The 22,027-nt window shown below is 34.9% G+C and overlaps 6 protein-coding genes across 6 annotated transcripts; 3 read left to right on the plus strand and 3 right to left on the minus strand.

The window, feature by feature from the left end:
* Positions 1-2,247: 2,247 nt before the first annotated feature.
* Positions 2,248-2,611, minus strand: EAE97_009168 (uncharacterized protein; the record flags this gene model as incomplete). Its single annotated transcript, XM_038879683.1, has 4 exons — positions 2,248-2,258; positions 2,311-2,443; positions 2,496-2,536; positions 2,587-2,611. The coding sequence occupies 4 exons, from the start codon at positions 2,609-2,611 to the stop codon at positions 2,248-2,250; spliced, it is 210 nt and encodes a 69-aa protein (XP_038729696.1).
* A 3,131-nt stretch (positions 2,612-5,742) lies between these two features.
* On the plus strand, positions 5,743-6,720 carry EAE97_009169 (uncharacterized protein; the record flags this gene model as incomplete). The annotated part of the gene is made up of 1 exon (XM_038879684.1): positions 5,743-6,720. The coding sequence occupies one exon, from the start codon at positions 5,743-5,745 to the stop codon at positions 6,718-6,720; it is 978 nt and encodes a 325-aa protein (XP_038729697.1).
* A 1,604-nt stretch (positions 6,721-8,324) lies between these two features.
* EAE97_009170 (uncharacterized protein) lies at positions 8,325-10,143 on the plus strand (the record flags this gene model as incomplete). Its single annotated transcript, XM_038879685.1, has 2 exons — positions 8,325-8,655; positions 8,702-10,143. 2 exons carry the CDS (start codon positions 8,325-8,327, stop codon positions 10,141-10,143), a joined length of 1,773 nt encoding a protein of 590 aa, XP_038729698.1.
* Positions 10,144-10,656: 513 nt separating this feature from the next.
* EAE97_009171 (uncharacterized protein) lies at positions 10,657-12,387 on the minus strand. Its single transcript, XM_038879686.1, has 8 exons — positions 12,060-12,387; positions 11,904-12,012; positions 11,703-11,846; positions 11,599-11,642; positions 11,512-11,549; positions 11,298-11,438; positions 10,839-11,255; positions 10,657-10,793 (listed from the first exon to the last, which is right to left on the minus strand). The coding sequence occupies exons 1-8, from the start codon at positions 12,108-12,110 to the stop codon at positions 10,760-10,762; spliced, it is 978 nt and encodes a 325-aa protein (XP_038729699.1). The 5' UTR covers positions 12,111-12,387; the 3' UTR covers positions 10,657-10,759.
* Positions 12,388-12,635: 248 nt separating this feature from the next.
* On the plus strand, positions 12,636-14,212 carry EAE97_009172 (uncharacterized protein; the record flags this gene model as incomplete). Its single annotated transcript, XM_038879687.1, has 6 exons — positions 12,636-12,809; positions 12,874-12,997; positions 13,053-13,068; positions 13,126-13,176; positions 13,267-13,718; positions 13,890-14,212. The coding sequence occupies 6 exons, from the start codon at positions 12,636-12,638 to the stop codon at positions 14,210-14,212; spliced, it is 1,140 nt and encodes a 379-aa protein (XP_038729700.1).
* A 6,134-nt stretch (positions 14,213-20,346) lies between these two features.
* On the minus strand, positions 20,347-20,946 carry EAE97_009173 (uncharacterized protein; the record flags this gene model as incomplete). The annotated part of the gene is made up of 1 exon (XM_038879688.1): positions 20,347-20,946. One exon carries the CDS (start codon positions 20,944-20,946, stop codon positions 20,347-20,349), a length of 600 nt encoding a protein of 199 aa, XP_038729701.1.
* Between the last annotated feature and the right edge of the window lie 1,081 nt (positions 20,947-22,027).

Here is a 22,027-nt window from a genome sequence, read left to right on the forward strand (position 1 = left end):
GAATATGGGAACGCCTTTTGACTGAGAATTCCTAAGCAACAACCAGGCGAGGAATCAGTACATGCTAGAAATCAGAGTCACTTTTTTATATATATTTTTTTAATATTTTTTGGAAAGGGACGAAAGCCGTTTAGGACTAAAATAGTGTCAAAGCTTTCATTCTCACTCGTGAAAGGCAAAGCATGTTCTGAATACCAGGTGTTCTTCACTAGAACAGACGATTTGCATAGGTCGTCTTGGGTCGAGAGCCCCAACACTGAGCATAGTCAAGACATTGCCGAAATAAGAATTTGATTTGTCATATTTTACAAGTGCAGAAATGTTAATGCTGGTAGTATTGTTCGCGCCGGTTCTACAGCTGCTCTGGAGAGTAAGTTCGAGTTCACCTAATGCTTGGCCACAAGTAACTTTGTATTATTTAACCGTCTCAGAGGAGCTGCTACCACAAATGTCGTCATTCAAAACTAGATACATATCAACGTTCCTCATAAGATCACATTCGATGGCTTTTAAACTTTTAGAAGAATCATATTGAACATTTGACGCAATGAATATCATAAAGTTGCCGTGAGTGTCAAAGTGTCCTCGATTGATTGGTGTTCTGAGAAAAATGACTTCTATAGCTGTAGAACTTCCTAATCAATACTATAATTGATTTCAAAAGTTATTTCCCTCGACAGAGGGGACGACCAATTATCAAGGAGGGTCTTTTGAACATTATCCAGATTTAAAAATAGTCGTAGGCTCTCCTGGAGTAAGGTCCAGGATCTCGATTGTTGAACAGTGATCTCGAAAATCTCAATGGTTGCGCAATTCTATTCTCACCTGCGTCGTTACCAGCATCTTATTCGCCATTCTCAAATACAACAGGCTCTCTGATGTCATCCATCAGTGGATTGGTAGGTGATGGTATTTGATGCTCTAGGTCGGCTTTTATTTAGATGCCGCGTAGTGATAGCCAAGTGACATATAGCGAGAAACAGTACTAATCTGAGGGATTACAGCCCTGAGTTGCTTTGACAGTTGTATGATACAACTCCAGAAGTATCACTCTAACTTCACTAGCCTTGTGACTTACAAGACTTCTTGATAGAGTCTCTTCAACTTCTCATCTTTGGACAAAATCCTAACAACTCTACTTTGTGTATTTAGATAATGAAGATAATGAGGACGCGGAAGAAAACAATGAATTAAGGCTCTCTAGGCCACTAAATGATTAATTACGGCTTAAATGCCTGATTTTTAGATTTATAAAATCCTGACTGCCTTGCAGTCCAACAGAATCTTGTATTCTTTGCCCTCTTGAGTCGGCCATCGTTGGCACAAAGTCATCGACAATAACTCTTAGGATACTGCGGGACCCTAGAGACGCATCCCTATTTAAACTGTCATCATATATTGGGAAAGGTGAAGTCCGTCCCGATGAGCGATCCTTGGTATTGTTTCTGGAAGGACCATGTAAATGAGAACGATGTGTCTTGTTTCCACCATGTATCGAAACAGCTCGCTGGGGATCAATCGACTACTCCCTCTTCGAGTTTACTAGTGCTGATGTTTGTTGATAGAGATTAACGAAGAGTATGAGCCACTAAGAGGTATAATTAGAGGTGGATTTCTAGCGCTGTGTCGGTGGTCTGAGAAATGGCTAGCAAGACCAATCGTTGGATTGTGATTATTGAAGTCCGTCGAGAGGTGGTCCATTAACGATGAATTGTACTGTGTCGAAGGGGTTTGTCTTCTTTAAATGTATCTACCGTATCGATTGGAAGTAGAGAATCTAATGCTATTCTCTGCCACTGGACGATATTGAAGACGATCTGCCGTTCCCATAGTCTGAGACTTTGGAATATTGAGAGGGCGCAGAGAAGGCAGAAGTGTCTAAAGTGTTTGGTATAATAGGAATTGAATCGCTGTACATGGGAATATCTGTTGAGTATGAGCTTGGTATAGACGATATATCAGAAAGACTTAGTGAAATCTAGCCTGGTCGTAGGACTTACTCAACGTTCACTCATTGTTGTGACCAATGAACAAGTCCCTAAAAATGTATCCATAAGTATAAGTTTTTGCAAAGTTCATTCTAGGTTCCAGGTCGAGATGATGTTGTGTTGAGTCTGGTATTGTTTTGATCGTTTGAATATCATTTGGCTAACGATTCGTTCGGAGCCATTGCTGGCTTCATCTCGTAGATAATGATGTGCTCTTCAGCATGCACACCTGGCTTGTCTGTCGCTCTTCTTCCGTAAGTTATAATTGATCTAATTTGACAGTCAGTAAATAGCAAGGCATCAAATTTACAAAGACAATCACCTTGTCCAAAGCCGATGACAGCGAACCCCCGAAACTTTGCAGATTTCATCTCACCATTCTCCCTGCTACGCGACGAAATTGCTTCGTCTTCAGCTGAATCCCCATATGGTTCGGACCAAAGGGGTTTCAAAATCTGCCTAAATTAAATGTAACCTCACTATCTGGAGAGAAAACTGAGAACTTACTTTTCCAAGTGTGACTTCCCTAGCACTATGCACTTTATGATCTATCACAAACTTGGTAATTGAGTATGTCTTCTATATTAAAAGTACTTACTTAAGTCCAGGTTCTTATGCTGCATAGATGTATCGTTCTTTCCGAAAGCGTCTATAATATCAGGGTCTGCATTGACTAATAAATAAACTCAAGACAGTGGATGCTAGTGATTCTGTCACGATATCAATATCATCATTAACTACCGAATGTTCGTTACTTCTTGGGTAATGTGAATTAATCTCCGGCACAATATCAATCGACATGGTATCATCCTTTCTAGATGCATTAGCTTCACTGGATGTTGATTGATCATGTTCAAACTTCCATTAGATTTTTAAAACCCTAGAATCGATACAACTAGATTGCACTCTTGTCTATTCGCATTCAAATTCCCGTCACTCCCTAAATTAAAAGCAGAAGACAATTTGAAAGATAGTTTCGATTTTTTCAAATGAGGTGAATGAGACGACATTGTGGAACGCTCTCTGTTGAAAGAGTCCCTGAAGCGATATCATATAAAGTCGCTTCAGTGAAGTCAAAGTCAAGAATGAAGACCTGAAGGCTCTTGATTTACACATCTCTACGTGGCGATAATAAGCCGTAGTCATCAACACGGCAGAGTGTTTATGCGTAGCTTTGAGTATCGTTTATACTGCTTGTGTGACCAAATACCCCTACCATCCGGGTAAGCTCGTTTCGCTTTTGCTTACAACCAATAACTAATATACAATGAGGTAACATCAATGCAGTAAAGTGGAGAATCAAGCTTTTAGGGGGCATATCGGTGAGAATTTGTACAAGTTAGACTTACCCCCAACGGGAAATATAACATACTTTAATTCAACTAACAGTAAAGACTTTTTGAGTATCTGTATCTTAGATAATTACTATCTTCAAAGTTGTCATAAGATTTTAAGACTTGAGATTCTTATTACGCTTACAATATTTATTTCAACATTGCAATTGTCAGAACAATGCCTAGATACTTGCATGTCGCTCAACTGCTCAAACTTACTAAAAAAGAGATTATAGTATTACTTAGATTGTGAAGATGATATCAATAACTAGCTCCTAGAAAAGGAAATGAAGTTCGAAGATCTCGACGTTTGTGGGGATTCATAGTATGAAAGAAAGTCAAATCGAAGTCTCAGGGTCATTGGGTAACTAAAGTTTTAAATACACATAAATTCATTTTTTGAAGTGTTCAAAATGTAAGGGTATATGTAGACTTATGTCAAGATCCTTGTTTAGTGAGTATTGAACAACTAGCAACGTGATTGATTTTCTTCTACAAGGTACTATAATTTATGAGCACTTCTTTTCCATAGCACAGTTATTGCACACGAGTCATTACTTTTCTCGATGACATCCATAGACCCAAGCGCCCAGCAACTTTTTCTAGATTTAAATATCTACAACCCCATATGAGATCAATCTAAGCTTTCCGACCCACTCAAAACAACCAATTAAAGAGCGTGACATCAAATTAAGATTTAGTGCTGCTAATCTACCAGCATGCAAAGACTCTGAAATCTAAAAGAGCAGAACATTAAATTTCCTACAGATATCAAAGCCGCCCCCCCCATTATCTTCGGCAATATTAACTTGCCTGACGAAATTATCCCCAGGACTCGGCCAGTATTGTACCAAGTTCCTACCTCGGTATCATGAATACTGAAAAGATCGACCGTGAGCATACAAATTCCCGAGATTATAGACTCCATTCCAATTCCATTCAAGAATCTTGAGAAAAGATGAGATAAATCGAACGGTGTGGAAACTGATTTGTGATAACTATGCATAATTTCTTCAACTGGTTGTCTATATTCATAGCGAGCCTTGAGTCTGTAGCTATGGCGTACTGCTTTATTATTCAGGGTTCAAAATACTAGAAATCAATCAGATTTCTTGTTAGCAAATGCAAACATGGGAATACTTTCTCTGGACCACCAGTGGGTGCACAGACTCACGGGACACTTAAGAGGAAAAGCACAATTTCATACCAAAAAGAGCTGTTTTGATAATTCATTCAAAATTCAAAATTTCTATAAGTTTATTTGAAAATCAGAAATATAAATCTAAAGTATAATTATTATATATAATTTCAAAATAGAATTAAAAAATCTAATATTAATATTTTTATAAAAGAATATATAATCTTTTATCAAAAAATTTGATGAGAAAATGTACCATTTGTTTTTTGAGCTTAAATCACAATTTATTTGAACTACTTTTAAATAAATAATTTTTTTATACTTAAAAAACAGTATATTTCAATTTCAAAAGAGTTTTATAATAAATTGAATTTTAATGAAATTATCAAAATTACTTATTTTGGTATGAAATTGTGCTTTCCTGTCACGTTGTCCCGTGAGTCCGTGCACCCCCTGGTGGACAACTCGGATCGAAAATCTGGTATCCTGCACCTTTTGTTCAAGGAAGTTCTCCTGATTCGAACGCTTACAATCTTAACAAATTCGGTATCATGAGGCATATTGAGAAGTTTTTTTTTTTTTTTTTGAAAATACTATGCAATAGGAGGTAACAAGCAGGCTGTGATTACTAGTCGTTCTTGGGTATGAGGAGTAAATATGGGGAAAGGACTCGAGGCCTATGGGAAAAGAGGTAAGCTTGATTATCATTCATAAGGAATTGAAGCTAAGTCAGGTTCTAGAACTGCCGAGGTCGTCTGTCTCGATGCTAAAACCATATTTAGTATCCACTTGGCATCTGATATATACGAGCCAATCAAAGCACTACCGTAATTAGAGGGGCCTGTGACAAGCAGGCTTCCCCACAATTTTGTTTCAACGTTGGTTCCTACAGTACCTATATCACAAAAAGCATTAATGGGAGCATTTAATGAAATACGACTTTACTAGCTGCTCGGAAAAGCCAATAAGATATAGACAAGTTCATACAAACACTACCATAACTAAACGACTTGTAATGATTGGACTTTGTCATAATTTCATTTCAATGTTACGTCCTGTAGGTATATTGCAGAGAGAATCAATTGTAAACGATTAATATAGTATACCCTTGCTAGCTGTTTCGTTGGCATTTGAATCGATAGACTTGGCGATGTCACCAGCCAGGGAGTGATATGACATAAAGAGAGAAGGATCGCGAGGTTCTTGTATTCGATATCCTCTCAATCATCTCAATAACTTCATTCCTCTTCCAACTCCAAGTATCCTGTGATATATCTTCATCATGACTCGCATCTCTACTCTGTTCTTCGCGGCATTACTACCACAAGCATTCGCCGCTACATGTGATCTCCCATCTACATACAGCTGGACGTCCACTAATGCATTGGCGACACCAAAGTCAGGATGGGCCTCACTGAAGGACTTCACCCATGTTGTCTACAAGGGCCAACACCTTGTCTATGCTACAGACCACGACACAGGAACCGCCTATGGCTCAATGAACTTCGGGCTCTTCACAAACTGGTCTGACATGGCCGCAGCCAGCCAGAACAAAATGACTTCAGCCACCATTGCCCCTACACTCTTCTACTTCGCTCCAAAGAGTATCTGGATCTTGGCCCATCAATGGGGCCCAACCGCTTTCTCTTACAAGACATCGAGTGACCCAACCAATGCAAATGGCTGGTCAGCATCGCAGCCCCTTTTCTCCGGCACCATCTCCGGCACCATCTCCGGCTCCAGTACCGGCCCCATCGACCAAACCGTCATTGGTGACAGCAAAAACATGTATCTCTTCTTCGCAGGAGACAACGGCAAAATCTACAGATCTAGCATGCCAATCGGCAATTTCCCCGGAAATTTCGGCACAGCATCAACCGTAGTCCTTAGCGACACAACCAACAATGTCTTCGAAGCAGTTCAGGTCTACACCGTAGCAGGTCAAAACAAGTACCTCATGATCGTTGAAGCAATCGGATCAAAGGGACGATACTTCCGCTCATTCACTGCTACAAGTCTAGGCGGTACATGGACTCCACAGGCTGCAACTGAGGCAGCGCCGTTCGCTGGAAAGGCCAACAGTGGTGCCACTTGGACTAACGATATCAGTCATGGCGATTTGATCCGCAGCAACCCGGATCAGACGATGACGATTGATCCATGTAACTTGCAGATGCTTTACCAGGGAAAGAGCCCTTCTTCCAACGGCAACTATGACACTCAGCCTTACCGTCCTGGAGTTTTGACTCTCAAGAAGTAGTGTGTGAACAGTGTCGTCGCGTTGGTGGAAGTTTGCATCTGGCGAGCAAGAAGGGAAGGGGGCGAGGGGTGGTGTTGAGAGTCTCAGTCGAACAAGATTTGAAAATTTGCCTTTCTATTTTGATCGTATTTATTATTGATTGTATATATTGGAACACGTACATATTCTGTCTCCAAATCTTATACTTGCTTTGTTTTCTGTGATTTGCCCGTTTCAAGATGCACCCATTTGCCATAGAGAGAGAGGATATCGCTATCGCATTTTTGATACACGAATATGTAGATAACAAGGCCAAGCAATGTGACTTGTGTGTAGTGCTCAAATTCTGACATTTCGATGGTTCTCGTGTCCACCACATAGCCTGAATAATTTCTATTCAAATCCATCCCAATACCATCCAGCACCGCGGTGCACCAAATCTAGACCCAATACACCACTACATCAATTGCGCCTAGATTTCCGTTATCTATCACCAAACCATATAATCTGCTGCGGATCGACCATTATATTTATAGGTAGGAGAATGAACGATAGAGGTCGAGGATGATTGGCAGTGGCAGTGGAGCGAGTCAAAATAAACCTTTAAGCTTATACATAAACATGGCGGAACAGATTTCATCCCCATGCAACTTTGTGGATACTCTGGTGGCTTATCAATGCTTTCTAAAGTTGGTCTCGCTCTTTCGGTCCGGTTGGTAAAAGATTAATAAGGCGGGGGCATTAAGGATCTCTACGAGTAGAAATTTGAGTCTCCATAGTTGCTTCCGTTCTTTTGTCTGTGCACCATTAAGAATTTTCTGTAGTTTCAGAAATCCGCCACGCTCTTGGTGAACTTGATCAGCTTGATGAACTGGATGAACTGGATGAATCATAATGTGTGCTGAATCCATAAAACATTGACTCCCTTCTCCCCTGCATCGATGACGTTTCACTCTCTCTTCTGACCGTAATCCATGTTAGATCTATGTTAGACAATAGAATCTAAGGATCTTTCAGACTTTCCGAGCATTGCACGACACTGTCTAAGGAGAGTCAAGTGACGAGACCTATAGAATGGTCGGGTTGGTCGGATTGGTCGGATTGTCCCATCAAACTATGATTGAATGATAACATAGCGGCACTTAATCGGTACTGACAATTTTGATGGGCATCGACAAGCAGATCCTTGCGTTCGTCAAAGTCCTTTCGGCATTATTATTTTTTGACGAGACTTTGCCGACGTCACAATCAAGCGATTGAAGTTCGAACCAAAAGATATTGTGGACCATAACTCTTAATTCTCCAAACTCAAGGCAAGAACCATGAGTTTGACGCGTGGAATCGCATCTCGGTATCCCCCTTTGCTTTGTCAAACACGAAAATTGCTTTGTCAAAGTTGCGAAGAACTTACAGATGCTGTATAATCCTCAAAATTGAGTTCACATGCTCCACTGAATGCCCGAGTCGGCGTCAGAGATGGTTCTAGATAGACGCAGGGCGGACCGACAGTATATGGGACAATGTTTGTATAAGTTCACCTACGATTTCATCCAATCCTATGTTCTATTCACCACTACATTCTTTCGTTCTTTTACACCCTCATCTGTTTATCAATCCGAACGATTATGTATCGTGTACTATCTACACTTGCTCTGGCCTCTTTGGCTGCAGCTAGCACCAAATCTACTTTAACTTATGATTATATTGTTATTGGTGCTGGAACCAGTGGTCTAGTCATCGCAAATCGTTTATCCGAGTTGAATGTCACCGTGGCTGTCATTGAGGCAGGTGATTCGGGCTACAACAATCCCAATGTGACAAACCCATCCGGTTATGGATTATCTTTTGGAACAGACATCGATTGGGCCTATCAATCGACGAACCAAAAGTATGCAGGAAACATGAGCCAAGTCTTACGAGCTGGCAAAATCATCGGAGGGACTAGTACTATCAATGGTATGCTTCCCCATTAAACTATTCATGACGTTTCTAACGCAACCAGGAATGGCATACACGCGAGCGGAAGATGTTCAAATTGATGCTTGGGCGGCCATTGGAAATGATGGATGGAACTGGGCAAATCTTTTCCCATACTACAAAAAGTCTCAGACACTCGAAATCCCCACCACTGCTCAAGTTGAAGCTGGTGCAACATATGACGCCTCAGCGAATGGATTCGATGGACCACTGAAGGTTGGCTGGCTCAACAGCTTGGCAGATACTAGCAACTTCCACACAACCTTGAATGATACATTTGCAGGTCTTGGTGTTCCTTCAAATGATGATGTCAATACTGGTAGAATGGTTGGTTACAGTCGATACCCAGCTACATACGACAGAACATTGAACGTTCGTCATGACGCTGGGCGAGCATATTATTATCCAATTGCTAACCGCACCAATCTTCATCTTTACTCAAATACTATGGCTCAACGACTCACATGGACATCCGACGCTAATACCCCTACCGCAAATGGAGTCGAAGTTCTTTCCAACAACTCAAGCATTCCATACACTATTCATGCAAACTTCGAAGTCATTCTTTCAGCTGGAGCTCTAGCATCCCCTCTTCTTCTTGAACATTCCGGTATTGGAAACCCTTCCATCTTGAGCAAGCACAATATCTCAGTTGTAGTTGATCTCCCAACTGTAGGAGAAAATCTTCAAGATCAAACAAATACTGGCCTTGCATACAACAGTTCAGGCAACACCTTTTTCTCTGGAGCCGGAACCTTGGTAGCTTATCCTTCCGCAGCCCAAGTATTTGGTTCTGAAGTTCAAAACATCTCTGCTCATGTTCTTCAATCTCTTCCTTCATATGCTGCTCAAGTATCAGCTGCATCAGGTAACATCACCAAAGCTGCAGATTTGTTGAAATTCTTCAAAATTCAACATGATCTGATCTTCTCAACTACCCATCCAGTTCCAATGGCTGAAATACTCATCTCACCATCCGCAACAGCTTTCAGCTCGGAATATTGGGCCTTGTTACCATTTGCAAGAGGAAGCATTCACATCGCATCTTCCGTAGCTGGCACACCCGCAGCTATCAATCCAAATTATTTCATGTTTGATTGGGATGTCACATCTCAAATCGCCACGGCCAAGTTTATTCGCTCCATCTATGCGGCTTCTCCATTGTCCTCTTTCGTCGGATCAGAGACTAAGCCTGGATTGGACAAAGTATCAGCCAATGCCACGGAGGCGGAATGGTTTGACTGGGTTGAAACTGTTTATCGCTCAAACTTCCATCCAGTATCAACGGCTGCAATGATGCCAAGAGAGGTCGGTGGAGTGGTAGACTCAAGGTTGAAGGTATATGGAACAGCGAATGTGAGAGTTGTAGATGCTAGTATATTACCTATGCAAGTCTCCGGACATTTGGTTAGTACTTTGTATGCTGTAGCAGAGAGAGCAGCAGATTTGATCAAGGAAGACATGTAGATGTCTCGCAGTTCAAGGCAGAATGATGCCCGGTATGATGTTCCTAGCATTGAGTATCATCGCCATAACATTCAAAGATTTTAGTGTATATACTTCTACCATTTACTTTTTTCTATTTTCATGCTCAAATCATCTGGTCACCTCCGTGATCATATGCTCTACAGATTTTATTTCGGCGGAAGAAATGGTTGCGAATATGAGAGTTTGTATGATACTAAACCGATATTTTCCTTAGGCTAGTAGCCCAGCATCACCTTCCAAGTTCCAGGTTCTAATAGTAAATTCCCCTGAGGCTTCGAACCCTGCGATTTGGAAAAATATTTGGAGAGCTGTGGACACGGGATTGTTTGGTATCTTCTACGACATTTATACAATTGTTAAAGTTTCATTGTGGTATCTCAGACTGTACACTCGAGACGATTCCTCTGAGAATCTTCTTCGGTTAAATTTCAAATTTTAATCATTGTTAATAAATTTGTATTAAAATAGTAAGAATTATGTTGGTACTTTTCAAGCATCAGATCTTTATTGCCAACCATATGGCTTCTTCGCGAGACACTGTCTAATTGAGAAATCCAGTTCATTCTTCTAAAACGTTATGATCTATGTTTTTGTTTTATTGTTTTGGCTTTCGACCATATACAACATAGCTATAATATCAGTTTTTGTGCATAAAACTGAGGACAATAACTCACAATGGATAGTAAGGATGTTTTCTCCTATTTCTGATTTCCTTTTTTACTTCCCCCAAGAATCTTTTGCTTTCGTCTAGAATCCAGCCTAGTTTATCAAAAGAACGAATACTCATACCTTCTAGTCCAGTCATGAAGTTTTCCTGTTCGAAAGCCCCGATCAACTTTAGTCGTGGATCTTTCGGCCATGGATTTGAAGGGATCTTGTATTTCTTTTCCAAAACAGCTTCAAAACCGGCTTTCTCGAACCATTTCTTGAACGAAGCCGGATCTTCTAGAGGGGTTCCAAATGCAACTGCGGCGGCTCTAATATGTTTATCATATTTGCGGAATTTACTATCAGGGGGTAAAGTATCGTCATCGCAGCCTAGAACACCATGAATGGATTGGAACTCTACCCAACTGCCGGGTTTAATGTGACTAAATAGTTAGAATTGTCTGATATCTGAGGAAGAGACCTACTCATAGCATTGAGAAATCAAATCCGGCCAGTTTCTGACTGAGAAGAGTAAATCTCTAGCGAAAACAAAATCGAAATTATCCTTCTTCCAAGTCCAAGGTCGAGTGATGTCGTCGACTTGGAATTGACAATTTGGCGGGGCCCTAAAGACAAGTCAGATCAAGGGTATCTGCAAGCGTTGCTCTACCAATTCACGAAATTGTGGAGAGCCATTACCAAATGGGTTGTATGGGAGCAATATCTATTCCCACGACCTTTTCAAGGTCAGATTATCTCATAATTTTGAATATGATTGGGTCTCACCTCAGCCGATGGATGAGCATCAGCAAAATCAACACTCCAAGCTCCTGGTCGTAGTCAGTCTCCGGTTGTTTTGGTCCGACCTTAGAAATGCACAGGAAGCTAACCAGTTCCAGTACCAAGGTCTAGGACGTTTTGGACATCTGCATCAATAGGTGCTAGGAATCCTTTCTTCTCAAGAAGCATAAAATACTTTGCATGGGCCATATCAATTCGGTCCATCTCTATCTCGTCCATCGGCATTCCATATTCTTTCAAATGTCAGTACTTTGACGTCCAGCATATACATATCAGAGATTGATCTTTACCTTCTTGACCATATACAGCATATGTTCTCCCATTTTCTTCTACTCCCTTTATGATACTTGAAGTTAGCGACGCGAGAGAGCTCCTTACATCTTCTCCAACGTCTGCTCCCTGCTATTGTCATTATCCACATCCATTCCGCATTTTTATGAACGAACCTCATCAATAAAATCATCATCCCCAGGCTCGATAAAGTTTCGTTCCGACATTGACTATCTCAAATGTTGCAATAATCTTCACATCATTTAAAAACGTATTGTGGGTATCTTACAGTATTTATTTCAGAAGTCGCTGGAAGATTTCTGCGCACACTTTGAGCTTCTAGATCTAGAAAGGCTTCCGTTCTTCCTTGTTTTTCAGAACCATGTCATCGTGACGGTAAGTCAGTGATTTCCTTGTGGATTTGTGATAGGATTTTCGGGACGGCTCAATCTCTCCCCGCCCCCCGAGCTTGTGGTTGGGAAAGTGACAAGGTATATTCGGGATCTGAATTCGAATCCGGTAGCATATCCATTTTTAACAAGCATTTCATGATTGACCGTTAGCAATATTGGGGGTTATCCCCACTACAAACTGTTTGATCCCCACATCATGTCGATTCTATGACGTGGCTCTTCAAAAAGTTCGAAATAAACGGCCTCCGTCTTAATTACTCAAGTACATAGCATGATCTTCCCCAAATCCGTCAACTAATCAGCAGTTTTGTAGCCTTTTTAACGGCGTTTGAAATCGACATGGATTCTTTTCAAAACTTCTCAGAATTATCGCAAACTGCAGATGAGATATCAACCAAAGTCAAGAATTTTGACGGCAATCATCATGCCAGAACCGAACTTCTCAAACAGGTTGACAAACTTCGACTTTTTCTCGAGGAGCCAATTGATGCAGTGATGTGGCAATGGGAATATGTGCGTCCCAGCTCTTATGACGGGTGAAAAGTCAGTTTAAGTTAATCATGCTAATACAACATAGACAAATGTCATTGCTGCTCTCAATCTCTTAGTAGAAACAAAAACCTTTGAGACAATCCCTGAAAAAGGATCAATTACGGCAAAGGACCTTGCTGCAGCAGTCAATGTAGATGAATCCGCCATTGGTTCGTTGTTCCACCAGTAGACACATCCCATGGACTCGGACTGACTCTTCTCAAGCCCGTGCATTAAGAATGTCTGTCATGTTTGGTATTGAAGAAGAGGTATAGTCGGATGTTTTTGCGCACAATAGTAAATCTCTTGCATACCGACCTGGTTTCCAAGAAGAATTCTTCAAACTCATGTAAGTTATCAGAGCCAATGACCTCCCCAATCACCCTTCCTCTCTTCCCTACCTGCTCCTTGATTGTGTAGAAAACTGCTGACCATCTAGTTATGACCATACTCCCGCATACATTAAACTCCCAGAGTACTTCCGAACTCATTCCAAAGAAGATCTTTACGATCTGACAAAGGGGCCATACGCTTATGGCCATGGATTAGAAGGCAAAACTTATTATGAAGTAATCTCTCACACTCCAGAGCGTCTACATATGTTTAATACGACCATGGTAACCATGGAAAGACAATCTCCTATTACTGGCATGTATCCATTTGCCACACTCAAGCATGAAGTTGAAGCGGAAAAAGAGAGACCATTTGTGGTGGACATCGGAGGTGGAAGAGGCCAAGCTTTAATTGCTATTCAAAAAGAAGCACCTGAGGGTTTTGGGGCAAAGATGATTCTTCAGGATAGATCAGATGTTCTGGAAAGTTTAACCGAGCAAGATATTCCCAACATTGAGAAAATGGTCTATGACTTTCATACACCTCAACCTATCAAAAGTAAGTTACTCCCTATATTTCGTTCACGTGCATCAGTTTAGGCGGGTTATGTGATTAGCTGAAGAAGTACAATGGGAGAAAAATAAAGACGGAAGTATGGTGGTTGAAAGTCTTAGTGATTTGGTGCAGCAAACCAGATGCAAATGGGAATGGAAATCTAACACAAAATAGATGCTCATGTCTACTTCATTCGACGTATCCTCCACGATTTTTATGAACCAGTCTGCATTCAACTTCTCAAAAATATCGCATCGGCTATGGGTTCTACATCCCGCGTTGTGATTGCTGATATGATACGACCAGAGAAGACTGATGTTGATGGTGAAATAATGATTTATTGGATGGACTTTTGTATGATGATGTTAAATGGAAAAGAGAAGAGTGAAAAAGAGTTCAGAGAGATTATTGATGCAGCTGGATTGGAGGTTATTAAAATCTGGAGGTATCCAGTTGGAACACAGGCACAGATTGAGTGTCGATTAAAAAGAGCATAAATAATAAAGATTGGTTATTCTAATTGTCTAGGCCCCTGTGATACTTCAATTGTACCCAAAATCTCACAACGTAATAGTTAAAGAGAATGAAGGCAAAGAAATAGAGAATAAGAAATCACATCATACGAAAATACTCGGCTCACTTACAAAAGGGGTAAAAAGTCTAAAATCCACATAACATATTCCCATTAGATAGACTCAACTCAAGACGAAGAGATCAAAGCAAGGATATTTTCATAGTCAATTAGTCATATTTCGAGATCCGGAACTTATTTAAAGCAAAACATATTTTTATTATTTTTATTCTAGAAACGATTTTCTAGACTTTTTTTTCAACTGCTAACTCCTAATCATCCATCCAATAATTGAAATTTCTTTTTAGATTTTGAAGTTTCTTTAAAGTCTCGTGATAAGTAACCGATTAACTAAATACTTGCTATTGCTAGTATCCAATCCTACCCATCAAACAAAAGAACAAAGCAAAAGAAGAAAGAAAAAGATGAAGAAACTGCGATAAGACTGGACTCTCTAAGACTGACCGTTACGTAAGCATTGCTCGCAATACTCGACCCAGATGGGATCTTGACCGTTCCAGGAAGGGGTTGTGCGTCCAGACGCGCAATCACTGCATGGATTTCCGATAAATCGGTGGCTGAATTCGCCGCAGCAGCAACACTTGACTACCTCGTAGTCACAGTAGTTGCATTGTTCTTGGTAACCTGACATCTCTGAGAATTTGGATTGAAGAGTGTGGGTGTTTATCTTGTGGATGTTAGGAAGGGTTGAAGAGGCTGCTTGGAGAATCTTATAATGCAATTTACAGGTATAAATACAAATCTGTTTGGTGTTGTTCACTACTTATTCTCTTGTAGTTTCAATTCAATAATTACCTAATTTTATGCGGCTGCAGAATTACATACGGACTTGAGTCTTTACAGGTATTGTTCATATGGGATGGGATTATGATATTGTTGTCTGGAAATTGCAGCATGTATGGCATAGTTTCAAAACAGTTTGTAAGTCAGAAACTATCTTACAGATTCAGCGTACCCGTGTTTTCAATAAATCGAATGATTCAGGACATTCCACACGTTTTGAAATGGATGAGTGAAATTTCGCTATTAAATCTAATGCAAGCAAACAGAGAGTTGCGAGACTTGGAAACCAGTGATGAGTGGATGAAGCAAAATAGGGGAAAGTAATACAAGACTAAGGAGGCAGTAAAAATTCATGGGAGCTTCATGAAACGAAGTCGTCACCGAGGGTGTCGAAACAGAGACGATGAGTTTGAAATTGGAACTCAGACATTGAGAAGTCCAAATGACTAAGGGCCCGTTTGGATTGTTTTTTTCTATATTAACAACATTGTTGTAGCACTACAAATTTAGCGAATATATTATATTATCAATATTAATATTCGAATCATTTATTAAAATTCTAATATTTTATTAATTTTGATTATATAATATTATAATATATAATTTACAAATATTTTATTAATAATTGTATTTAGATTATTCAAAAAATCAACAAAATTTATTAACAATATTTTTACAAATTATTGAATTCTATATTTAACAAAATTAATAGTTTTTATAAATCCAAATTTATTTTTTAATCAATTTTTGTATTTAACAAATACTTTTTTTTATAATCTTTTGTTAATATTATTATTATTATTACTATTTTATTATAATATACTTTTTAATATTTATTGAAAATTATTTCTTTATTCAAACTTCTTTTTATCAATTTTATTTATAAAAATAAATCCCTTTTCTAAATAATCTATTATTAATAGTTCTATAGTATTTAATAAATATTATTCTTTATTATCTTTTCTATTTCAATATTATTATAATTAATATTATATTTTTTTTCTAATATAACTATTTCTAATATAATTATATCTTTTTTCTTTAAATCAACAAATTCTATTCTTTTTTTAATCTATTCTTTTTTATATTAATATCGAATCCCTTTTTTTGTATAATATATTTCTTTAATTTATTAATAATATTATATTTCTTTTTCAATATAATATTATAGTCTTTTTTGTTATTATATTTTTTTATTTAATAAATACTATATTTTCTTTTTTTCAGAAAATTATATTTCAACAAAATTAGAGTTTTGATGTGTATTTCTATATATATTAAAATCCAATAATATTAATCCAATTTAAAAACTTTAAGATATAATTAATGAGTTTTCAAGTCAATTATTAATTATTGTAATAAATGAAATATTAGAGGAAATAGATTTGCAAATAATTGCTTTTGATTTTCAAATTATAAAGAAATCAAATCTTTTTGTTTTTAATTATTATAATTTTATTAAAACTTTAATCTTTAATACTTTTATATATTTATGAAATAATAATTTTAATCTTTCTGATTTATAAATTCAAAACTTTAGTTTTATTATAATAGATGCTATATCGATTTCGAGGATTACAAATAATAAACCAAGAAAACAAAAATAGAATAAGCTATTAAATACTATTTGATAATATATAATTAAATAGTAGGTTTATAAAAACAAATATATAGAAAGCTTTATAAAAGATGAGATATAACTAATAATTATTACTTTAATTCAATTTTATTATGTATTTAATTGATAAATTATAATTAAATATTATTAATTGAAATAATTTTTATTCAAATCTATATATTAGGATTATATTTATATTTAAGAAATTTTTGGTATAGATTGAAAAAAAGATTAATAATCTTTTTAAGTTTTGAATAAGATTTGATAATTTATTATAAATATCTATAAATATTTGAAGTTATAAAAGAATAAAAAGATAATCTGTCTTTTCGAAATACTTTTTTGTTTTAAAAATAAAACTATAATTAGTTGAGTTGTGATTAGAATTAATAATATAATCAATTAGATTAAGATTGAAATTCAATCTGATTTTATAATTAATTTTTTAATAATTAATAATACTATTAATTCTAATAATTCTTTCGAATCCAATAATGATAATAACAATAATAATTTATTATTAATTTCGAAAATCAAATTCTTTGGAATAAAAAAGAATAAAATAAATATATCGATTATATTTTTTAATCCCAAAACTTCTATTAACAAAATTTCTTGTAATTTTTATAAATTGAATAATACAAATAATGAAAAAAGAGAAAATAGATTAAAATATAATATTTCTTAGAATAATCTAATTGAAAGTTATAAAGATTATAAAAGGTATAAATATTAAATAAAAACATTATAAATATTATAATTTATTAAAGCTTTTAAGGAAAGTAATAAAGAAAGTTATTATATTTATTAATTTCTAAAGAAATATATTAATTTTGAATATAAATATTAATAAATCTAAGCTTAATTTATATACAAATATTAATAATCTATAGTTATTCAAGTAATAAAAAAGATGTTTTGTGATTATTCTGATTTGGAAAATATAATCAAAAAGTTGTAATACAAAACTTTATTATCAAAATTCAATAATATTAATAATAGTATTATTGGTTTAGAATTATTAATCTTTATAGTTCAATATTTGAATACAATTGATAGAATTCAAGATGATTTTATAAAGGAAATTATTAATAAATTTAATTATAATATTATAATTAATTATAATAAAACAGATTAATATACATATAATTATAAACCAAAAAAAATTAATTCACAAGATAATCATTAATTATTATAATAATAATAATAATCAATATATTTTCCTAAATATTGTTTTTTCTAATTATTTTTTGTTTGATTAAATCCTTAATGTAATCTTTCTATATAATATTAGTAATATTATTTTTGATTTTTATTATATTTTTGGTTTTTTGATTATTACTTTTTGGAGGAAATTCCAAGCTATTTTCAAATCCATTATCTTTATCTCTTATTATTTCTTTTTGTATTTTTTTATTTTTAAATATATTCTTTGTTTTGTAAAAGTAAATAAAATTATATAATATAATATATATAAATATAATTCAAATTTGTTTTTTAAAAAAAAATAAAAAAAGTTTATTAAATATCTTAAATCTGTTTTTAAGAATTCCAAAAATTTGTTTAATTGAATTTTATACTATTAAATATTAAAAATTATATAATTCCTTTTTATTTTTCGATTATATATTAACTAATACTTATTTTTTTTAAATAATATTATACTTTTTGATATAAAATAAGAAATAATTATTAATATGTATATCCTATATTTATTAAATAGAATTATTTATTAGAGATTTTGAAAATATTTTTTATATATATATTATTAAAAACTTATTGATTATATATACTTTCTTTTTAATTTAATTATACAAAAAAGAATTGAAAATCAAAAGTATAAATATTAAGTATATTTTGTATTAAAATTCCTTTTTTATTATAAAACAATATAATATTCTTAATAATTTATTATAAATAAATATGGATATTATTTATAATTCTAAAATATTTTTGAAAATATAAAAAGAATTTCTTATTTTTTTGATTTATTTATAACCAGGAATTATTATATTAGAAGAAATATCTAGAAATTTGATTTCATATTAATACAAAATTAATATAATCTTAAGGATTTAATGAAAACAATTATAAATAATTGATTTAAAATAATCAAATAATTTTATTATATTATTTATATTAATTTCTTTTATAATTATATAGAGGAATATTACAAGTTTCTTTTTAATTATAATATTATAAAAAGATTAAAGTTTAATATATTCGAGTATAAAGTCTTATAATTTTATAAATATAGCTTTTAATATATGTAGATTATTGAAATATTATTGATTATGATTTTAATCTAGAATTAATTAAATACAATTTTTATTATATATTTTGAATCCTTGCTTTTTTGTATATCTATATATAGATATTTTAATATAATATTTAATAATATATTTTTCCTAAATATAAATATAAGTATACTAATAAAAGCAATATTTTTTTTGAAAAATTAAAAGGTATATTCTAAAAAAGTTTTTTATTAATATAGTAATAATAATAAGATAATAATAATAAGGTAAGGTAAGATTAATAAGAGTAATAATAATAAAATAAGATAATAAGATTAATAAAAATAATAATAATAAAATAATAATAAAAATAAATAAATAATATAATAATAAATAATATAATTAATTGAAAATTAGCTTAGTTTTTCTTTAAAAATTTAAAAAGGTTTACAAAATATTATTAAATATTTCTTAAAATTGTATTTAAGATTTTGATGATATATTATTAATATAAAGTTATAGATTTTATAGGATTTTGTTAAATAATATTTATATTTAATAAATATATTTTGTTAATGATATTTGTAAATCAAAAAAATCAATATTTATGAGATTTTGTTAAATAATATTTGTATTTGATAAATATATTTTATTGACAATATTTGTAAATCAAAAAAGTCAATATTTATGAGATTTTATTGGATAATATTTATGTTTGGTAAATGTTTATTTAGGCTATATTTGTTATCAACATCACCTAAAAAAATCGATCCGAACGGGCCCTAATATAGACCAGCGATTACAACATCTCACAAATGAACAAAAACAAAAAGGTGCCTACTCAGGAACTATTTGGGAAACTATTAAGACGCAACAAGAATTAAAATAAACAAGGTCGGAGTGTAAGATAGACAATCATTTTCAATCTATCCACATACCTCTGAAACCGAAACATCTAAAAGATTAAGGCGCGGCAACCATAATTGCGAGCTCGGCTTCATTCATTCAGGAATCACAAAATGATTATCTGAGATTCGCTTGACACTTATCTCGCTGGAATTAGAATAAATCTATTCGTCTTCAGTTGCAATGGTAGAAAACCTGGTCACTTAGGCTAGAATCGGTCACGTATTCAATTTCTGACATCTTAATACTCTATACCCATTTCCCCGCCTTACTTAACCCAAAGCTATCGGTGCGTAGTGACAAAGATAACTAACATCAGAAGCTCATCACCATATCGCCCCAATCGCCCCAATCGCCCTTCTCCATATCGCCCCACTCACTCTCTAATTCTGTGATACTACAGAATGTGATTCTAGGAATGCTAATTCTTGTATCCAAATCCCTATCATGGTATAAGACACCATCGTGGTCTGTGAAAGCATCATGGAACATGTCTTAATACTCCTCTCTTTTATCCTCCCAGCGTAAGTACTCCCTGAAGCCATGTTCGCCTTGTCCTATAAAGTCTGTTGGATCTTCCTCTTCACGTTTGAGTTCCTCATCCCCGTCGCCTAAGAAACCAACTCCATATCCATCCTCATCCCTTTCCCCCTGATATTTTTCGTCGTCAGTATCGAGTGGCTTTCCATGTTGCTTGCGTATCAGTTTTTCGATCCTCAAAGATCTCCTTTCAGTGAGGTAATGTCTCTTAGGTCCGGTCTCCACATATCTTCCAGGTCTCAAAGGCTGGAGTTGAAGAGCGGAATTTCTCATACTATATTTGAACAGATTCTCAGGCTTGGCGCACAAAAATATGATCTCCTTCAGGTTGGGAAAGACGCAAGCAATTTCGCAATTTTCGTAACTATCAAACCATTCCCAACTTAATGTATCGAGGATGGCAACTCGGATACTCTCTTTTTCAATGGTGCTGAGCTCGCAAAGCACTCTCTCGAAACCACATCTGACATGAATGCGAATGCCCTCCGATCTTGTCCCATTGAGATTATAGAAGACTGTTCTCGAGAGAATTGATGGTAGTTCTGAGACTGACATGGTGGAACTGAATGTTGTAAGACCTTGGTTAATATTAGTAAATCGCCACTATCATTGCAATTTTGAGTAGAAAGATCTTACAGGAATGTGTATTGTATGCAGAGTGACCGGGCCGGAACGCTTTTTCTTGGAAAATTTCAGAGGTTAACGTTTTGTTGCACCGGGAAAAAAACTGGAATCCGGATGGAGTGAGAAACTGAGAATCATTGCAAAAGAGAAGGGACAGATCAATTTATATGTTGGAGCCATCTTTACTTGTCGGGGTCAAAAGCAAATATATCTTAAATGAAAACTTTGAATGAGAATCTGAGAAGTGAGCGGTATGTAAAACAATAAGTATCGGAAAAAAGCAACATTCTTAGTGTATGATCCCTTTCAAACAAGCAATCACCACAAAATAAGCCCGTGACTTTAATAGTAAGGTTTGCAGGAGATGCGGAGTGATTGCAGTGGAAGTCTTTTGACCAAGTGTTTCAAAACCTAATGTCCTTCATATATGCGAATGTGAGGTAGGTTGAAAAACGCGTGCCGTGTAAAGTAAAAGAGTTCTAGAACCTACTCACCGCACACTATAATGTTTTATAACATAATATCTGCAAAACTCAAGTTTCTCTAACTTATATAAACTTAAATATTATATAATTATTACATTTATTAATGTTAAATTATAAAAATCTTATGATGAACAATCTGAATCAAGGGAAGTTATTTAAATTTTTAATCCAAAAAAAATTAGAATTTTTAATTTGTAATACTTTTTCAATACAAAATAAATAAATTTATTGAATTTTCAATTCAAACCCTTCAAAATAATTGTTATTTAAATATTTAAAAATAAATCAAATATCCTGTAGCGGACTACAGGGTAGCATAGCTTACGTAATCAAGACCTGTAAATAGCATAGTTCGCTCAGCATTAATAAGATAGCTTTTATAATCTTACTGTGAGGTTTATGTATAGAATAAAAGATGTAGAATTAGAATAATACCAAGGGCCAAAATATTAGCCTAGAATTAGCTAATTTAAGCTAAACTAATTTAATAATTATACATAATAAAAGTATAATAAATACTGTAAATA

This window comes from Botrytis byssoidea, assembly GCF_014898295.1.
Source record: "Botrytis byssoidea strain MUCL 94 chromosome Unknown BBYS_020, whole genome shotgun sequence".
NCBI lineage: Eukaryota > Fungi > Ascomycota > Leotiomycetes > Helotiales > Sclerotiniaceae > Botrytis > Botrytis byssoidea.

Coding starts and splice junctions, on each gene's coding strand:
- EAE97_009171 (XM_038879686.1), bottom strand. CDS start 12,110: ATGTCGGAACGAAACTTTATCGAGCCTGGGGATGATGATTTTATTGAT. Junction 11,643..11,702: donor AGACCTTGGTACTGGAACTG/GTTAGCTTCCTG, acceptor GACTACGACCAG/GAGCTTGGAGTGTTGATTTT. Junction 10,794..10,838: donor AAACATCCTTACTATCCATT/GTGAGTTATTGT, acceptor CTGATATTATAG/CTATGTTGTATATGGTCGAA.